The following is a 15,963-nucleotide window of genomic DNA, read 5'->3' as shown; positions in this document are numbered from 1 at the left end:
TGTTTTCATTTCCACAAATCACATTGCATTTTCAATGGCTTCTCAGAGGACTAAAGAACCCGAAACATTTTGGAAAGCTGATTCTGTTTTTGTTCAAACATAGATTACAGAAATAAGTCAAACTATTTTCAGTTTAGGAACTGGCCAGTTTTCTACCTCTGAGGGCTAGTACAATTTTGCATTTATATTCCCTAGACCAGGGGAAAGCATTGCAAGTTTCAAAAAGGATTGTATTTATTTATCCAAAAAAGGAAAAAAAGAAGTCTCTCTCTGCATGTTTGGCTTTGTTGTAAGCCTTCCCCCTCCATTCACTTTTTTTTAATAAACGAAATCTGAATTCTTGAGCCATAAATGGACAGTGTTCTTTTCTAGAGGAATCATTGATGGCCTTCCTAAGAATTTACCAGGGTTTCTCCAACTTCTCCATGGCTATTGCTAGAATTCTCCTGTCAATAGGCAATTTAAAATCTTAACAAAAGGAGTTTGGGGTGTACATAACTTGAGCAGGGAGTATTTAAAGAGATTGATACTTTAGAAAATAATAATAATAATAATAAGATGATGGTATTTGTTAAGCTCTTACTATGTGACAAACACTGTTCATTCATTCATTCATTTGTATTTATTGAGCGCTTACTGTGTGCAGAGCAATCAATCAATCGTATTTATTGAGCACTTACTGTGTGCAGAGCACTGTACTAACCTCACATGTAAAATGGGGATTAAAACTGTGAGCTCCATGTGGGACAACCTGATTACCTTGTATCTACCTCAGCACTTAGACTGTGAGCCCACTGTTGGGTAGGGACCATCTCTAGATGTTGCCAATTTGGACTTCCCACGCGCTTAGTACAGTGCATGGCACATAGTAAGTGCTTAACAAATACCAGCACTATTATTACTATATTTCCTCAACAGTAAAATGGGGATTAAATACCTGTTCTCCCTCCTACTTCGACTGTGAGCCTCACGTGGGACAGGGACCGTGTCTGACCTAATTAACTTATACTCTCCTCAGTGCTTAGAACAATGTTTGACACATAGTAAGCGCTAATACAGTAAAAATGTAGCACTGTATTACCTTCAGGAAAGGTGCTACCTTCTTTGACAATCCACCCCCAACGTCTTGCAATCTAACCCCCAAATTCTGTATCACTCTTGCGGAAGTGCCTACTTTCTGCATTAAAATGCCCCAATCACAGTCTGGATGCGGGGAAAAAACCTTGGAAAAATGGCCTCGTCAAAATGTCAAGACGACAGCGAAAAGCATTCTCTTCAATGGGTCCCACGGGGCTCATAGTGCAAACAGATATCTACCATATCTACATTCTAATAAACTTTCACTTCAGAATATTCTCTTAAACACGGGGTCGCCAGAGCGAACACTACCAGGAATCACGTTTTGGATTACGAGCCTGCCCCATGGCAATCAGTGGTGTTTACTGAGCACTTACTGTATGCAGAGCACTGTACTAAGTGCTTGGGAGAGCATGACACAATAGAGTTGGTAAACATGTTCCCTGCCCACAAGGAGCTTACAGTCTAGAGGGAGAGACAGACATTAAAACGAATTACAGCTACATACCTAAGTGCTGTGGGGTGAATAGTGAGTGCTTCAGGGATACAGAAGAGAGAGAAGAAAGGGGAAATGATGGCTCCATTCTCTCCCTGCTATCCCAGGCCCCTCCTGCTGCCTGTTCTCCTCTTTTACCTGTCACATTTAACCCCTGAGGCCTGGGGCAGGCTGAGGGGTGGATGAGAGAGCCAGAGATATGGGAGGGGAAGAAACCGGCCTGGGGGATACTGAAACAACGATGTGGGAGAGGGATATGTTCACCCTGATTATCTTAGTAGGCACTTCCAGCTCAGTTCTTGGCAGATAATAAGCACTTAGTAAATACCATGGTTATTATTATTATTAGCTTTGGGCTCCGGACTCTTTGGAGGGAAAATTTTATAGTGATGCAAGTTAGAATCGGTATCCCTTCACACTCACCCTTGGATTTGTACCCTTTATTCATCCTACCCTCAGCCCAACAGCATTTATGTCCATATCCATAATTTATTGTAATGACTATCTTCTCCTTGTGGGCAGGGAATGGGGTCTACCAATTCTGCTGTATTGTATTCTCCCAAGTGCTTAGTACACTATAACAGTAGTAGTGTTCAATACAGTGTTGTGCACACAGTAAGTGCTCAGTAAATACTATTTATTGATTGATTGATTGATTGATTGGAAAGCCTCTTGGAGGAGATGTGCTTTCAATAAAACTTTGAAGTAAGACTTTGCGAATAGCCAGGGCTTCCCTTTAGCCAGCTCTAGCACACATGAACTTAGTTTTGCCCTCCTTAGGGCAAAATGCCCACTCAATTTATTTATTTCAACTTCCCCAGTTGTAATTATTTTTATGCTTGTTTCTCTGGTAGAGTGTAAGCTCCTTGGGGGCAGGGAATGTGTCATTTTGCTATTCTGTACTTCTCCAGAGCTTAGTACAGTGCTCTGCACAAAGTAAGCACTCAATAAATACAACTGATTGATTGAGTGGCTGTTCCATGAATGCTACTGCTACCTCATCCTACCTGCATCTGAGCCACTGTCCCAGGCATGATTAAAACATAAGGTTTACTATGGAAGGACTTAAAGATCTTCCTGGAGCATAAACCAACCATTCTACAGAAACAGCAGCCTGGCCTAGTGCAGAGAGCACATATCTGGGGATCTGGGGGTCAGAGAACCTGGGTTTTAATTTTGGCTCCGCCACTTGTCTGCTGTGTGACCTTGGGCAAGTCACGTACCGTCTCTGTAACTCAGTTACCTCATCTGTAAAATGGGAATTACGGCTGTGAGCCCCATATGGCACATGGACTGTCATTGTGCTATTCTGTACTTCTCCAGAGCTGAGTACAGTCCACCCTGATTATCATGTATGTACCCCAGTGCTTAGTACAGTGCCTAACACATAGTAAGTGCTTAACAAATACCTTTAAAAAAATAACCAGCTTGAGGGGCTGCTTTTGAGTCAAACTTTGGGGTCAAGGAGCTCTGCTCTTCACCACTCACTGAAATTAGTGTCCAGGTGTTCATAGTAAAGTCATGTCACTCAGCCTTTTGAGAGTCATCAGGACAACGGAGCACGTGCCACATTAACTACATGCTAAGTCTCCCGGTTCCCATCCAAAATCTGTTCTCATGAATTTCCTCCACTGCCAAACTCGGGAGATGGTGTCAACCGTGGCCGTTTACCAACGGGAGGGGAGGAAAGGAGGGAAAAGAGAGGGGGAGAGAGCCAGGAGGAGAAATCAGGTTTTAGAGAAGGGAAGGTGGTTTGGGATGGGAGGACAAGTCCCCAGAGCACCAAGGACACTAAATGAACTTGGGCCCAAAATCTTTCACTCAAAATCCAAACTCTGATTTAAGATGAGACTTCAGTGTAATGGGATTAAGCTGCGGCTGGCATGACTAAGCTCCTGGAAAAAAACACAGACTTCTCCCTTCCCTCCCTCCGTGCCTACCGCTCCATGCCTATCATCTCACCCCCATCTTACCTCCTTCCCTTCCCCACAGCACCTGTATATATGTATATACGTTTGTACATATTTATTACTCTATTTATTTATTTATTTATTTTACTTGTACATATCTATTCTATTTATTTTATTTTGTTAGTATGCTTGGTTTTGTTCTCTGTCTCCCCCTTTTAGACTGTGAGCCCACTATTGGGTAGGGACTGTCTCTATATGTTGCCAACTTGTACTTCCCAAGCGCTTAGTACAGTGCTCTGCACACAGTAAGCGCTCAATAAATACGACTGATGATGATGGTGATGATCTCAGGCAATCAGGCTGGCCAGGGTTAGTGGTATTGTAGAATGCCAAATCACAGGTGCTAGGCTGGTCCTGAACAGAGCGGATTGAGCACAGTTTTTAAGTTGCAAGCTTGAGGCAGAACAGTATCAGCTCTTTTATACTGTACTCTCCCAAGAACCTAGTACAGTGCTGGGCATAGGGTAAATGCTCAATAAATAAAATTGGTTGATTGATTCCCCACAATCCATAGTACTGTGCTCTGCATACAGCCAGTCCTCGATAAAAACTGCTGCTGACAATGACAATGGGAGGCTTGGACGGTAAGGGCAATGAATCAATCAAAGATATTTATTGAGTGTTTCTGTGTGCAGAGCACTGTATTAAGTACTTGAGAAGTACTGAGAAGCAGCGTGGCTCAGTGGAAAGAGCCCGGGCTTTGGAGTCAGAGGTCATGGGTTCAAATCCCGGCTCTGCCAATTGTCAGCTGTGTGACTTTGGGCAAGTCACTTCACTTCTCTGGGCCTCAGTTACCTCATCCGTAAAATGGGGATTAAGACTGTGAGCCCCTCGTGGGATAACCTGATCAGCTTGTAACCTCCCCAACGCTTAGAACAGTGCTTTGCACATAGTAAGGGCTTTGTAAATGCCATCATTACTTGGAAGAGTACAATATTATAGAGTTGGTAGACAGAATTCTTGCCCACATGGAGATAACAGTCGACAGGGGTTTTTACAGTCTATGGGGACATATCAGCAAACGTTAAAAAGTGCTGGAGGGTGGGCATGCCCAGCCATCCTGCCTGACATGCCGATTCCCGATTCCTCAGAGCTAGAGTTCGTGCTCATTTTTGTGGTCGCCAACAGTCCTCTGCCACCACTGTTACTGCTACTTCAGACTCACAGCATGCAGTTAGTAATAATAATTATTATTATTATTGTGGTATTTGTTAGGCACTTACAATGTACCAGGCACTGCACTAAGCGCTGGTCTGGATATAAGCAAATCACGTTGGATACAGTCCCTGTCCCACATGGGGCTCAAAGCCTCAATCCCCATTTCACAGATGAGGTAGCTGAGGCACAGAGAAGCAAAGTGACTTGCCCAAGGTCACACAGCAGACCAATGGTGGAGCCAAGTTAGAACCCCAGTTCTGACCCCTGGCAGCCTCTGGCCTTCCTGGTCATTCATTCATTCATTCAATCACATTTATTGAGCGCTTACTGTGTGCAGGGCACTGTACTAAGCACTTGGGAAGTACAAGTTGGAGACATATAGAGACGGTCCCTACCTTCGAGTAGTGGGGAAGCCCTGAGACATGCCAGGGGATTTGGAAATGACATGATCTATTGGAAGGGGCATGACTCTGGGAACTGGAAGACCTGAATCCCAGGCCCAGCTCTCCCGCTGACCATTTTTTTATGATATAAATAAGAGCTTACTATGCATCAAGCATTGCTCTAAGTGTGGGGCTAGATATAAATTAATCAGGATAAATACAGTCCCTGTCCCACATGGGGCTCACAGTCCAAGTAGCAGGGAGAACTGGTAATGAATCCCCATTTTACAGTTGAGGAAACTGAGCCACAAAGAAGTGACTTGCCCAAGGTCACACAGCAGGTAAGTGGCGGAGCCAGGATTAGAACTCAGGTCCTCAGGTTTCCAGACCCCTGCTTTATCCACTGGGCCATGCTGCTTCCCAAGTCACTGAACATTTCTGTTAGATGGAATAATACCTGCTCCTCCCTACTGCTCAGGGATACTGTGAGGATACGGTGAGATCATTGACGTGAAAGCCTTTGGAAAAACAAAAGAGTTATACACACTCAAGAAATTTATTATTATTATTGGAAGTGGAGCCCTGAACCTGAAGCAGCAGGAGACAGCTGGATCCTGGCCTTCCCTCGTGGTGGGAATCTAGAACGGGCCCTGCCTTCACTGCTCCGAGGTTTGGCACAACAAACTGGCTGTCTTTGGTTGAGGTGCTTGGTCTGGAGTTATCACTGTCACTCATCCTCAGAGCTGGGTGCTGGTACCTACTCTAATCAGTCTAGTCACGGAGTCAGTGTGGCTCAGTGGAAAGAGCACAGGCTTTGGAGTCAGAGGTCATGGGTTCAAATTCCGACTCCGCCAATTGCCAGCTGTGTGACTTTGGGCAATTCACTTAACTTCTCTGAGCCTCAGTTACCTCATCTGTAAAATGGGGATGAAGACTGTGAGCCCCCCATGGGACAACCTGATCATCTTGTAACCTCCCCAGCACTTTGCACATAGTAAGCGCTTAATAAATGCTATCATTATTATTACTCTAAGGGTGCCCAGACCTGGTATAGCATATGTGTACATGCTGCCTGGGGAGAAGTGGACTGCCCTTTATCTCTAAGACCAATTGAGAGAGATGAGTAGTGCAATGCACTTGATTAACAGGTCAAATAAACTACCAAGTTGGGTGGGGGAGAGGCAAGGGGGTCTGGCCAGAGTCCTGGGGGAAAACTGCCCTGCCAGACCAGTGAGAAGCAATAAAATATCAGTGATCACCTGATGAACTCCCAGAGTTGCTGCTAAAGAGCCAACAGACACTCTTTCAGAATCCAGCCCTGCGATGTAAATGCTCAGGACTTAGTGGATAGACCATGGGCCTGAGAGTCAGAAGGACTTGGGTTCTAATCTCAGCTCTGCCACGTGTCTGGTCTGTGACTTTGGGCGAGTCACTTAATGTCTCTGGGCCTCAGTTACCTCATCTGTATAATGGGGATTAAGAATGTGAGCCCCATGCGGGATAGGGACTGTGTCCAACCTGATTAACTTGTATCAACCCCAGTGCTTAGAATGGTGCTTGGCACCTAGTAAGTGCTTAAGTACTAAAATGATTATTTTTATGATTATAAATGACTGGAAGGCCACTCACTTTAACAGTTACACCCTAAGGAGGAAGGTCCAGGACCACTGGTGGCGAATGCCAAGGTGCGTAGATCCTGCCAAACCAGCAGGAAACCTATCCCAGGCAGAAGGCAGCACGCAGCCTCAGTGCCAGAACACAACATCGGGCAGGGAAAGGAGAGGAAAAGAGCAGACTGTAAATTATCTGAGGTCAGAGATCCTGTCTACCTACTCTACTGCACTCTCCCAAACACTTAACACAGGGCTCTTCACACAGTAGGAGCTCAATAAATACCACTTATTGGGGGAAGAAAGGAGAGGAATTGAGACTTGTCTTCATTTAGAGGGTCTGAATGCCCTCCTGTCCGTGAAGCCTGCAGCTCCCTGAAACCCAGGTATCCTTCTAGCGGGCAAATCAACCTTATTTAACCTCATCTGTAAGAACTGAGTGGTGGGGACAGTATCTAATTCCCACCTGCGTATTTTTTCCTCGTGCTTAATACGGTGTTCTGCATTCGGAAGGTGCTTAATAAATACTACTACTAGCTGCCTGCTGAATTGGAGGTTGGTTGGCTGGCATGGGTACACTGCCTCCCCTTCAGTCCCACTGATTGCTTCTCTGGTGTCTGTAGCTGAGCCTCCTAAAGCCACTTCTTTCAGATTAGTCTAAGTGCTATTTCCCCACCCCCGAGGCAGGGAGGGAAGACATTACTAGGCTCCCAGGAGAGATGGGAGATTGAGGTCAGGAAGCTACCATCCATTACAGTTTCATTGAGACCGAGTGTAGGACAGCAAGGCACAGCTGTCCTGATTAACCGGCCCCTGCCCCCCCTGCCAATCGATCATTACCCAAGTCCCTCCTCCCAAAGGGAGAGGTTGACGGCACCGATTTTTTTAGTTCCCCCCTGCCCCCAGAGAATTTTGATGATAATTCACATTTTCCCAAAACAATTTAAAAAAGAAAGATTAAAGCTGAAAATGGATCTAGAGCACAAATCCAAGTTAAAGGAAAATGAGTTGAGGAAGGGAGAAAGAGGGGTGAAGGGAGTGCCAATATCTGGCCCCACCTCTCGGTCCAATCCTTCCTGCAAAGCTGCAACTTCTCCTTTGCAGCAATAATCCAGGGAATGGGAGGGGAGAGAAGGAAGAAAGGAAGGGAAGGGGAAGGAAAGAGGGAGAGACTGGAAAGAAAAAGAAAGTAGAAAGGGGATCTGGCTTGCCCGAGGGGCCTGGCATTGCAGGAATAATAATAATAATAATAACAATAATAATAATTGCATTTATTAAGCACTTACTATGTGCAAAGCGCTGGGGGGGTTACAAGGTGATCAGGTTGTCCCACGGGGGGCTCACAGTCTTCATCCCCATTTTACAGATGAAGTAACTGAGGCTCAGAGAAGTTAAGTGATTTGCCCAAGGTCCCACAGCAGACATGTGGCAGAGCCAGGAATGCAGCCTGGCGGCTCCCAGAAGAGAAAGCCAGGGCCAAGGTGCTGGTTCTCCAGTCAGCTGCCTGCTCGAGGCGGGGTGAGAAGCCGAGGAGAAAAGGCTAATAAATCAGAAAGGAACCAAGGCTGGGTGTGTTGGGGGTGGGGGGAGAGCCTTAAAAATGCGATTGGCCTCAAAGACATTTCCTGCCTTGTCCAGCTCTGAAACTCCGTCTGGTGGGCAGTGGGCTCCTGACCCTCCTGACCCGCTGGAGCTGGGCACAGTCTTCTAGCAGACTGGCAGACTCAATCAACAGGCTGAAAAGTGGGTGGGTTGGGGGCGGCGGGGGGCAGACATGGGGAAGGCAAGGGATTCCAGAAATAGCTTGGAGATGATCAGGCTCCCTTACCTGATTTCCTCTTGGTGCTCCCATAGTCCCTGAAAAAAAAGCAACAACAGATAGACATGGTGAGTGGCTGGGAGGAGGGAGGGAGGGAGGGGGGTCCCAGCCGCCCTCCCATGCGCCCCAGGAGCCGGGGGACGTGTGGACCCTGGCTCAGGCCGCCCGGAGCAGCGACTGCTGCCGCTCTCCAGGAGCAGCTGGTGCTGCAGGAAGCAGAAGCATCACAGGCTGCCGGGCCATGTGACTCCACTGGCAGAACCAACCGAAGCCAGCTTCCAAGCCAGGGAAAGGAGGGATCATCGGGAGTTCCCCTCCACACCATCCCACCCCACCCCACTCTTCCTTTTATTTCATTCTCTCTCCCCTTCTCGCTCCCTGTAAGTCTGTCTGTGTCTCTGTCTCTCACCCACACCTCCACCCTGCAACCCTTGAATTAACCCCTCCCATCCTGCCCAAGCCAGAGCCCGGGCTTGGGAGTCAGAGGTCATGGGTTCCGCCACTTGTCTGCTGTGTGACCTTGGGCGAGTCACTTAATTTCTCTGTGCCTCAGTTCCCTCATCTGTAAAATGGGGATCGAGACTGTGAGCCCCACATGGGACAACCTGATTACCTTGTATCTATCCCAGCACTTAGAGCAGTGCATGGCACATAGTAAGCGCTTAACAAATACCAACATTATTATTATTATGGAAAAGCTAGAGCTGGTGGTTGACATCATCCCCAACCTTCCAAGGTGAAACAGCCCCTGGTCCCTTTCTGGTTCATTGCTCTTTGTGTGATATAGAAGGAAAGGGGAATACCCGGCCCCAGCCACAGAAACAAGGCTCCCTGTTTCTCTCCCCTTCTCCATGGCTTGCCCTGGACTGGCTGGGGTAATTCCAGCATGGGGTGGCCTGGGGGTAGGGGTTGAGGGAAAAGTAGATGGCAACATGGCCCTGTTTTGGGTTTCAAGGGGCGATAGCATCTGATATAGTGCAAAGTAGAGCGTTATGCTAGCTGCATTGGCCATCCTCTCTGGATACCTGCAGGCTGCCTCCCTAGTAGGGTGCTGGCAATTTGAGCACTGAGAGGTTGGCTCCTGGCAGGATTTAAAGGGAGATGGAGCAGGAAAGGGAGTGTGGGATTTGGCCCTGGGAGAGATTCTCCCAGCACCTCTGCCCGGGAGTGGGGGTAGGAGATGGTCATCAGCTTCTCCAGACTTACAAGATTAAGCTGTTAGGGGTCAAGCCATCTCTAAGGTAGTCTGATGACTTCAGGCCCATCTGGAAGTAAGCACGGCAGTGTCTCACTTCACCCCTTTGCCATGGAAAGGCACGGCTTTTGAGAGAAAGCTGGTCTCACTTGAACAAGATGGCTTTATGTGGCAAACAGGTTCTGAGGCTCAGTTCAAGGGGAACTGAGAAGGAGGGAGACGGGAAGAAAGGCCAGAGAAGGTGGAGCAGAGAGGAAAGAAATCCTTATTGCAGCAGAATTTCTTTTAATGTCTGTCTCTCCCTGTAGGTTGTAAACTTCTTGTGCGCAGGAATCACATCTACCAACTCTACTGTATTGTACTTTCCCAAGAGCTTAGTACAGTGCTCTGCAAACAGCAAGTGCTCAATTGAGTAACTGATTTTCTTTTACTGGTATTTGTTAAGCACTTACTATGTGCACGGCACTGTACTGAGCACTGGGGTATATACATGATTAACAGTCCACATCCCACATGGGTTTTACAGTTTTAACCCCCATTTTACAGAGGAGGAACGTGAGGCTCAGAGAAATTAAGTGACTTGCCCAAGGTCTCACAGCAGACAAGTGGCTGAGCCAGAATTAGAACCCACGTTATCAGGGTCCCAGGTCTGTGCTCTTTCCACTAGACCACACTGATTGGACCAGCTCTCAGCCCCACTCAATCAATTATATTTAAGTGCTTACTTGTGCAGAGCACTGTACTAAACGCTTGGGAGACTACAATATAACAGAGTTGGTAGATATGTTTTGTGTCCACAGCAATCTCACAAGGGGCCAAGTTATTCCAATGGAGTTAGACAAAGTGGAAGTCAAGGCCACTTTGTCCCTTGCTTCTTTTGCTAAGAGGAATCCTTTGGTCTGTGGGTTGGCTCACAATGCCTCTTTTTGCCAATCAACTCCTAAGACCTCTATCTACCCTACCCTCAGTGCTTGATATATGGGAAATGCTTAATAAATACCGCAATGACGACTGTTTAACCGGATGAGCTTACTTCAGTCAACCAGTAGCATAAGTGTTCAGAGGCTTCTCCCTCTTCACAGTTGAAACCAATCAAAATACCGCTGATTTGATCTTCAGCAGTTTGAACAATCCATCCAGTCAACCAAAGATCTCTCCTAGTCACAGACCTTCTAGTCCCAATGACAAGAACACTAAAGGCCTTCACGCAGACCCATCTTGCCAGGTGGGGTTCTGTTAGCCCAAATCTTTTTGTCACTTTAAGCAAACTGCTGTGGGACATTACCTCAGTCCCAGGTTTTCCCACTTGCCTTCCATTCCCTTTTTTTTAAGGTATTTGTTAAGCCTTTATTATGTGTCAAACACTGTTCTAAGCAAGTTAATTAGGTTGAACGCGATCCCTGTCTCGCAAGGGGCTCACAGTCTAAGTAATAATAATAATAATGGCATATATTAAACGCTTACTATGTGCAAAGCACTGTTGTAAGCACTGGGGAGGTTACAAGGAGATCAGGTGGTCCCACGGGGGGCTCACAGTCTTCATCCCCATTTTACAGATGAGGGAACTGAGGCACAGAGAATAATAATAATAATGATGGAATTTATTAAGCACTTACTATGTGCAAAGCACTGTTCTAAGCACTGGGGAGTTACAAGGAGATCAGGGTGTCCCACGGGGGGCTCACAGTCTTCATCCCCATTTTACAGATGAGGGAACTGAGGCACAGAGAAGTTAAGTGACTTGCCCAAAGTCACACAGCTGACGAGTGGCAGAGCCGGGATTTGAACCCATGACCCCTGACTCCAAAGCCCGGGCTCTTTCCACTGAGCCACGCTGCTTCTCTAGGAGGGAGAGAGTAAGTAGGAGGGAGAGTAAGTAGGAGGGAGAACGGGAGAACTGAGACATAGATTAATTAAGCAACTTGCCCAAAGTCACACAGCACACAATTGGAAGAGCCAGGATTAGAACCCAGGACCTCTGATTCCCAGACCTACGCTCTTTCCACTGGACATTCTGTTTCTCTTGCCCAAAGTCCTCCCATTAGCCAGTAGGTAGCAACTGTACTGCTGCTTTGTACAGAGCACTTTGCTGAGCCTGGTGCCCGGGAATTTGGATGATCAGCAATCAACTGCTTGGGGTGCAGAGCTGAATCTGATGTTACCCTGGGCACACTGTGAGTGCAAAGGCTGCAAATTCCTGGGTGGCTCCCACAGCCATCTCAAAGACCCCCAAAAGGCTCTCTTGCTGTCAGAGCTGGGGGGATGGTCTCTTCGGACTGCTTGGCATTGCTAATTGAGAAGCAACGTGACCTAGTTGAGACAGCACAGTCCTGGGAGTCAGAAGGACCTGGGTTCTAATCCCGGCTCTGCCAGTTGCTTACTGTGTGACCTCGAGCAAGTCACTTACCTTCTCTGGGCCTCAGTTTCTCTCAACTGAAAAATGAGGATAGCCGTTCTCTCTCCTATCTAGATTGGGACAGGGACTATGTCTGACCTAATTAACTTCTACCTATTCCAGGGCTTAGAACGGTGTTTGACACATATCAAGTGCTTAACAAATACCATAAAAAAAACTGAGCTGGCAACCTGGAGGTCGCAGGATCGCCTGGCACAGTATCAGAAAAAGCACTCGCAGGTCACTTTCCACAGGCACCGACATGTGACTGTCTCGATTCACCGGTCAAGCGGAGGATGAGGAGTTGTGGGGTGGATGATGCCAATCAGGGCAGCCACTCCAAGGCAACCTTGGGGGCAATTACTCAGTCATTTCTTGAGCATCTACAGAGTGCAAAAAGCCATACTCAGCAGTGGGAGAATATCACAGAAGCAAGACACAATCTGTGTTTTTAAGTAGCTTATGGTCTAATGGGAAAAACAGACAAGAAATATTTACTGACAGTGGTAGCAGGAGGAAGAACGAGGATACAAACATATCAGGACGAGACAGCTGAATGAATAATTGAGAAGCAGCATGGCCTAGTGGAAGGAGCACGGACCGAGGAATCAGAGGACCTGGGTTCTAATCCTGGCCTTGTCACTTGCCTGTTGTGTAACTCGATAAGTATCTTAGCTTGACTGTGTCTCAGTTTCCTCATATGCAAAATGGGGGTTAAATACCAGTTCCCCTTCCTCCTTAGACTATGATCCCTATGTGGGACAGGGACAGTCCAATTTTATCTACCTCAGCACTCAGCATAGCGCTTGGCACATAGTAAGCATTCAACAAATACCACAATTATTAGTATTGTTGAATATATAGAGGTATCAAAATAGCCACTTCCAGCCCTTGCACATTCATTTTGACACATCTCAGCACTTGTATATGTATATTTGTATATATAAGTGTATATACACATGTATATATAAGTGTATATACACTTGTATATGTATATTTGTATATGTGCATATTTTAAATTTATACATATATATATATATATGTATAAAGACTGTACATTTATTTTCATTACTCTCTTTGTAAACATTTCTCTACCTGCCTTCCCCATTAAAGTGAAAACTTCTTGTGGATAATGACTGGAGTTTCACGTTTCTGTTGTACTTTCCCAAGTGTTTAATACCAGGCATCCCACCCAGTGGGTGCCCAATAAACACCAGTACTACTACTAACTTCACTTGAGTGCTGAGGATAGGAATAAAATGCTAAGGTGTCAACAGGAGAAAGTGGCCTGCATGGATGGATGGGAGTCTGTAGAGTGTCACTGTTGAGGCCTCTGGATTCCTCTGTAGGAGAGGTAGGGAGGAAGACGGCTCGGAAAAGTTTAAATATCTGTCACGGACCTGCTACCAAGTGAATAATTGACTCTTGGATAATCAGGAGTTGACCATACTTAAGAAGGCTCCAGTGGGCAGATTCTTCCCAATTTTCTGAGTGTCTCACGTCTGTAAGTACAGTTAGTACAGTGCTAAGCGCTTAGTACAGTGCTCTGCACATAGTAAGCGCTCAATAAATACGATTGATTGATTGATTGTAAGTCTGAAAGCATGAGTTCAGCCAGGATCCACGTGGGTAGCCCCAGTTTGGATTCAGGTACTAGAGTGTCCACTTTGGGGTGGGGGTAGTTGGAAGGCATGTAGAAGGAAGATGGTAGGAGATGGAAATGTGGGGAAGAGGGCCTGGGTATTTTAACCCGGCTCCGCCACTTGTCTGCTGTGTGACCTTGGGCAAGTCACTTCAGTTCTCAGTTACCTCATCTGTAAAATGGAGATTAAGGCTGTGAGCCCCATGTGGGACATGGACTGTGTTTATTATCTTGCGACAGTGCCTGGCACGTAGTAACTGCTTAACAAATACCTTTTTTTAAAAAAAAAATGAGGGATCATTCATTCATTCATTCAATCGTATCTGCGAGAGACTTTCTCCTCTGAAAAATACAGAGATTAAGTGGGAGGCGTCTGCCGCAGGAAGGGATCACGTGGTTTTCTAGCAGAAGAAAACAAGGTGCTTGTAGGGAAGCCAGAAGACTGTTCTGTCCAGACTATCAGAGACTGCAATGTTTATTGCAAGAGAGGTGGAACAGTGAGAGATAGTGGAAGGCGTAGCGGGGTATCCAGAGCACTGTCCTAATTAAAATCAGGGCCGGCCCATTGGCTTTCACCAGCTTCTGTTTAATGCACTTGAGATTCTTCCGCGCCCACGCCCCCTAATTCTGATGAGTGCTAAGGGAGGAGGGGAGGCACAGAGAAAGAGGAAAGGTCATTTCCAACCATCACTCAGCTTCTGAATCTGATAGTTCTGGAGCTAAATTGGCAGACCAGCAGAAACACACTCCCGCACCCGATAAATACCCTCGCCCTGCTTTCAGCTGGCTGACGTTCTGACTCCCAGGTATAAGGAAAGGATACTTCGATGCTTAAAACCATTTTCTCTCCAGATCGCCATTTCCACAGCTGGGAAGCTATCACGAAAGGCCAGTCCAGCAGATGAGGAGTACTCACTCCCTAGGATTTATTTCTCCTCCATCGCGGACTTGCTGTGTGGTCTGGGGGCGGTCCGGCTACTTCCCTGGGCTGCGGTTATTTTACCGTTGAGTGAAATTCTCGGAACGCCGTCACTTGACGAGTCAGAGCCAAGAGGTCCAGCAAATAGCCTATAGACCCACGGTGGTCCTCACTTTCTTGAACCTCAGAAGTTTGCATTCTGCCCTCCCAGGTGCCTTTGCCCTGTCCCACCATCGGCAGGATGCCCTTCCTCTTCCCAATCCACCCCTGCCCCGATCTGGATTCTTTCAAAAAGGCAAAACTACAAAGAACTCCTGGGATAGGTTTACTAGATCAGAGGAGGCAGCGTGGTGGAGTGAAGGCAGGGAACCCACCCAATCAGAAACAGTGGAAAACAGCACGTTGAAGGGTTTCTCCTCCCAGTGCTCCTTACTGATGATGGTATTTGTTGAGCGCTAACTATGTGCCAAGCACTGATCTAAGTAATCAGGTTGTCCCACGTGGGGTTCACAGTCTAAATTCCCATTTGACAGATGAGGTAACCGAGGCACAGAGAAGTGAAGCGACTTGCCCAAAGTAACACAGCTGACAAGGGGCGGAGTCGGCATTAGAACCCATGACCTCTGACTCCCAAGCTCATGCTCTTTCCACCAAGCCACGCTGACCTGGGGGAGGAGATGTGTGAAGACAGTCCGACCCTTCTCAATTAGCCTCTTGGATTTACTTTTGGAATACTAACAATCCACTTGATTGGAAGAGGACATGGTCCAGCAACTTAGTGTTATCTTGCAGGGAAAGATGATGCCCTCATCCCTTTTGGGAAATGTAGGAGGAAAGGCAATGGGCTAAGGAAAAGAGGATGGGAAAAGATGAAGGTCAGATTAACCACTGGTTTGCTGTGACCTCAAGCAAGCCATTTAACCTCTCTGGGTTTCAGTTTTCTTATCTTTAAAATGGGGATTAACTACCTAATCTCCCTTCCTCTTCATTCTCTGTGTGATCCAGACTGTGTTTGACCTGATAATATTGCCCTTATCCCAGTGATTAGTACAGTGCTCGGCACACTGTGAGAAACACTTAATAAATACCTCAAACACCATTTGGGTGAACTGAAAAGAATACATAAGCTCCATTTCTCAGCTCGCTTAAAGATGCAAGTTGCTAAAACTGAGCATAGTGGTGAGTGGGTGAGTTTTTGGAAAAAGCAAACTGGTTCAGTGTTGGAAGACAGTAGATAAGTGTTCATGAGTTTCACCTCTATCAGATAAAGGCCTTGAAACTCAGCATAAATGGCCATGC

At 46.6% G+C, this 15,963-nt stretch overlaps 1 protein-coding gene across 3 annotated transcripts in view; it reads right to left on the bottom strand.

Annotated features, from left to right (window-relative positions):
• Window positions 1–15,963, bottom strand: part of SH3PXD2A (SH3 and PX domains 2A) — a 296,411-nt gene that overhangs the window by 96,729 nt on the left and 183,719 nt on the right. For all 3 annotated transcript variants that reach the window (XM_038757700.1, XM_038757702.1, XM_038757701.1), the window contains exon 6: window positions 8,523–8,551. In XM_038757700.1, the coding sequence (XP_038613628.1) occupies window positions 8,523–8,551 (29 nt within the window). The remainder of the gene's footprint in view (window positions 1–8,522; window positions 8,552–15,963) is intronic.

This window comes from Tachyglossus aculeatus, chromosome 16, assembly GCF_015852505.1.
Source record: "Tachyglossus aculeatus isolate mTacAcu1 chromosome 16, mTacAcu1.pri, whole genome shotgun sequence".
In the NCBI taxonomy this organism is placed as follows: Eukaryota; Metazoa; Chordata; class Mammalia; order Monotremata; family Tachyglossidae; genus Tachyglossus; species Tachyglossus aculeatus.
Note: the sequence above shows the minus strand (reverse complement) of the source record. Positions and strands in the feature narration are given on the sequence as shown.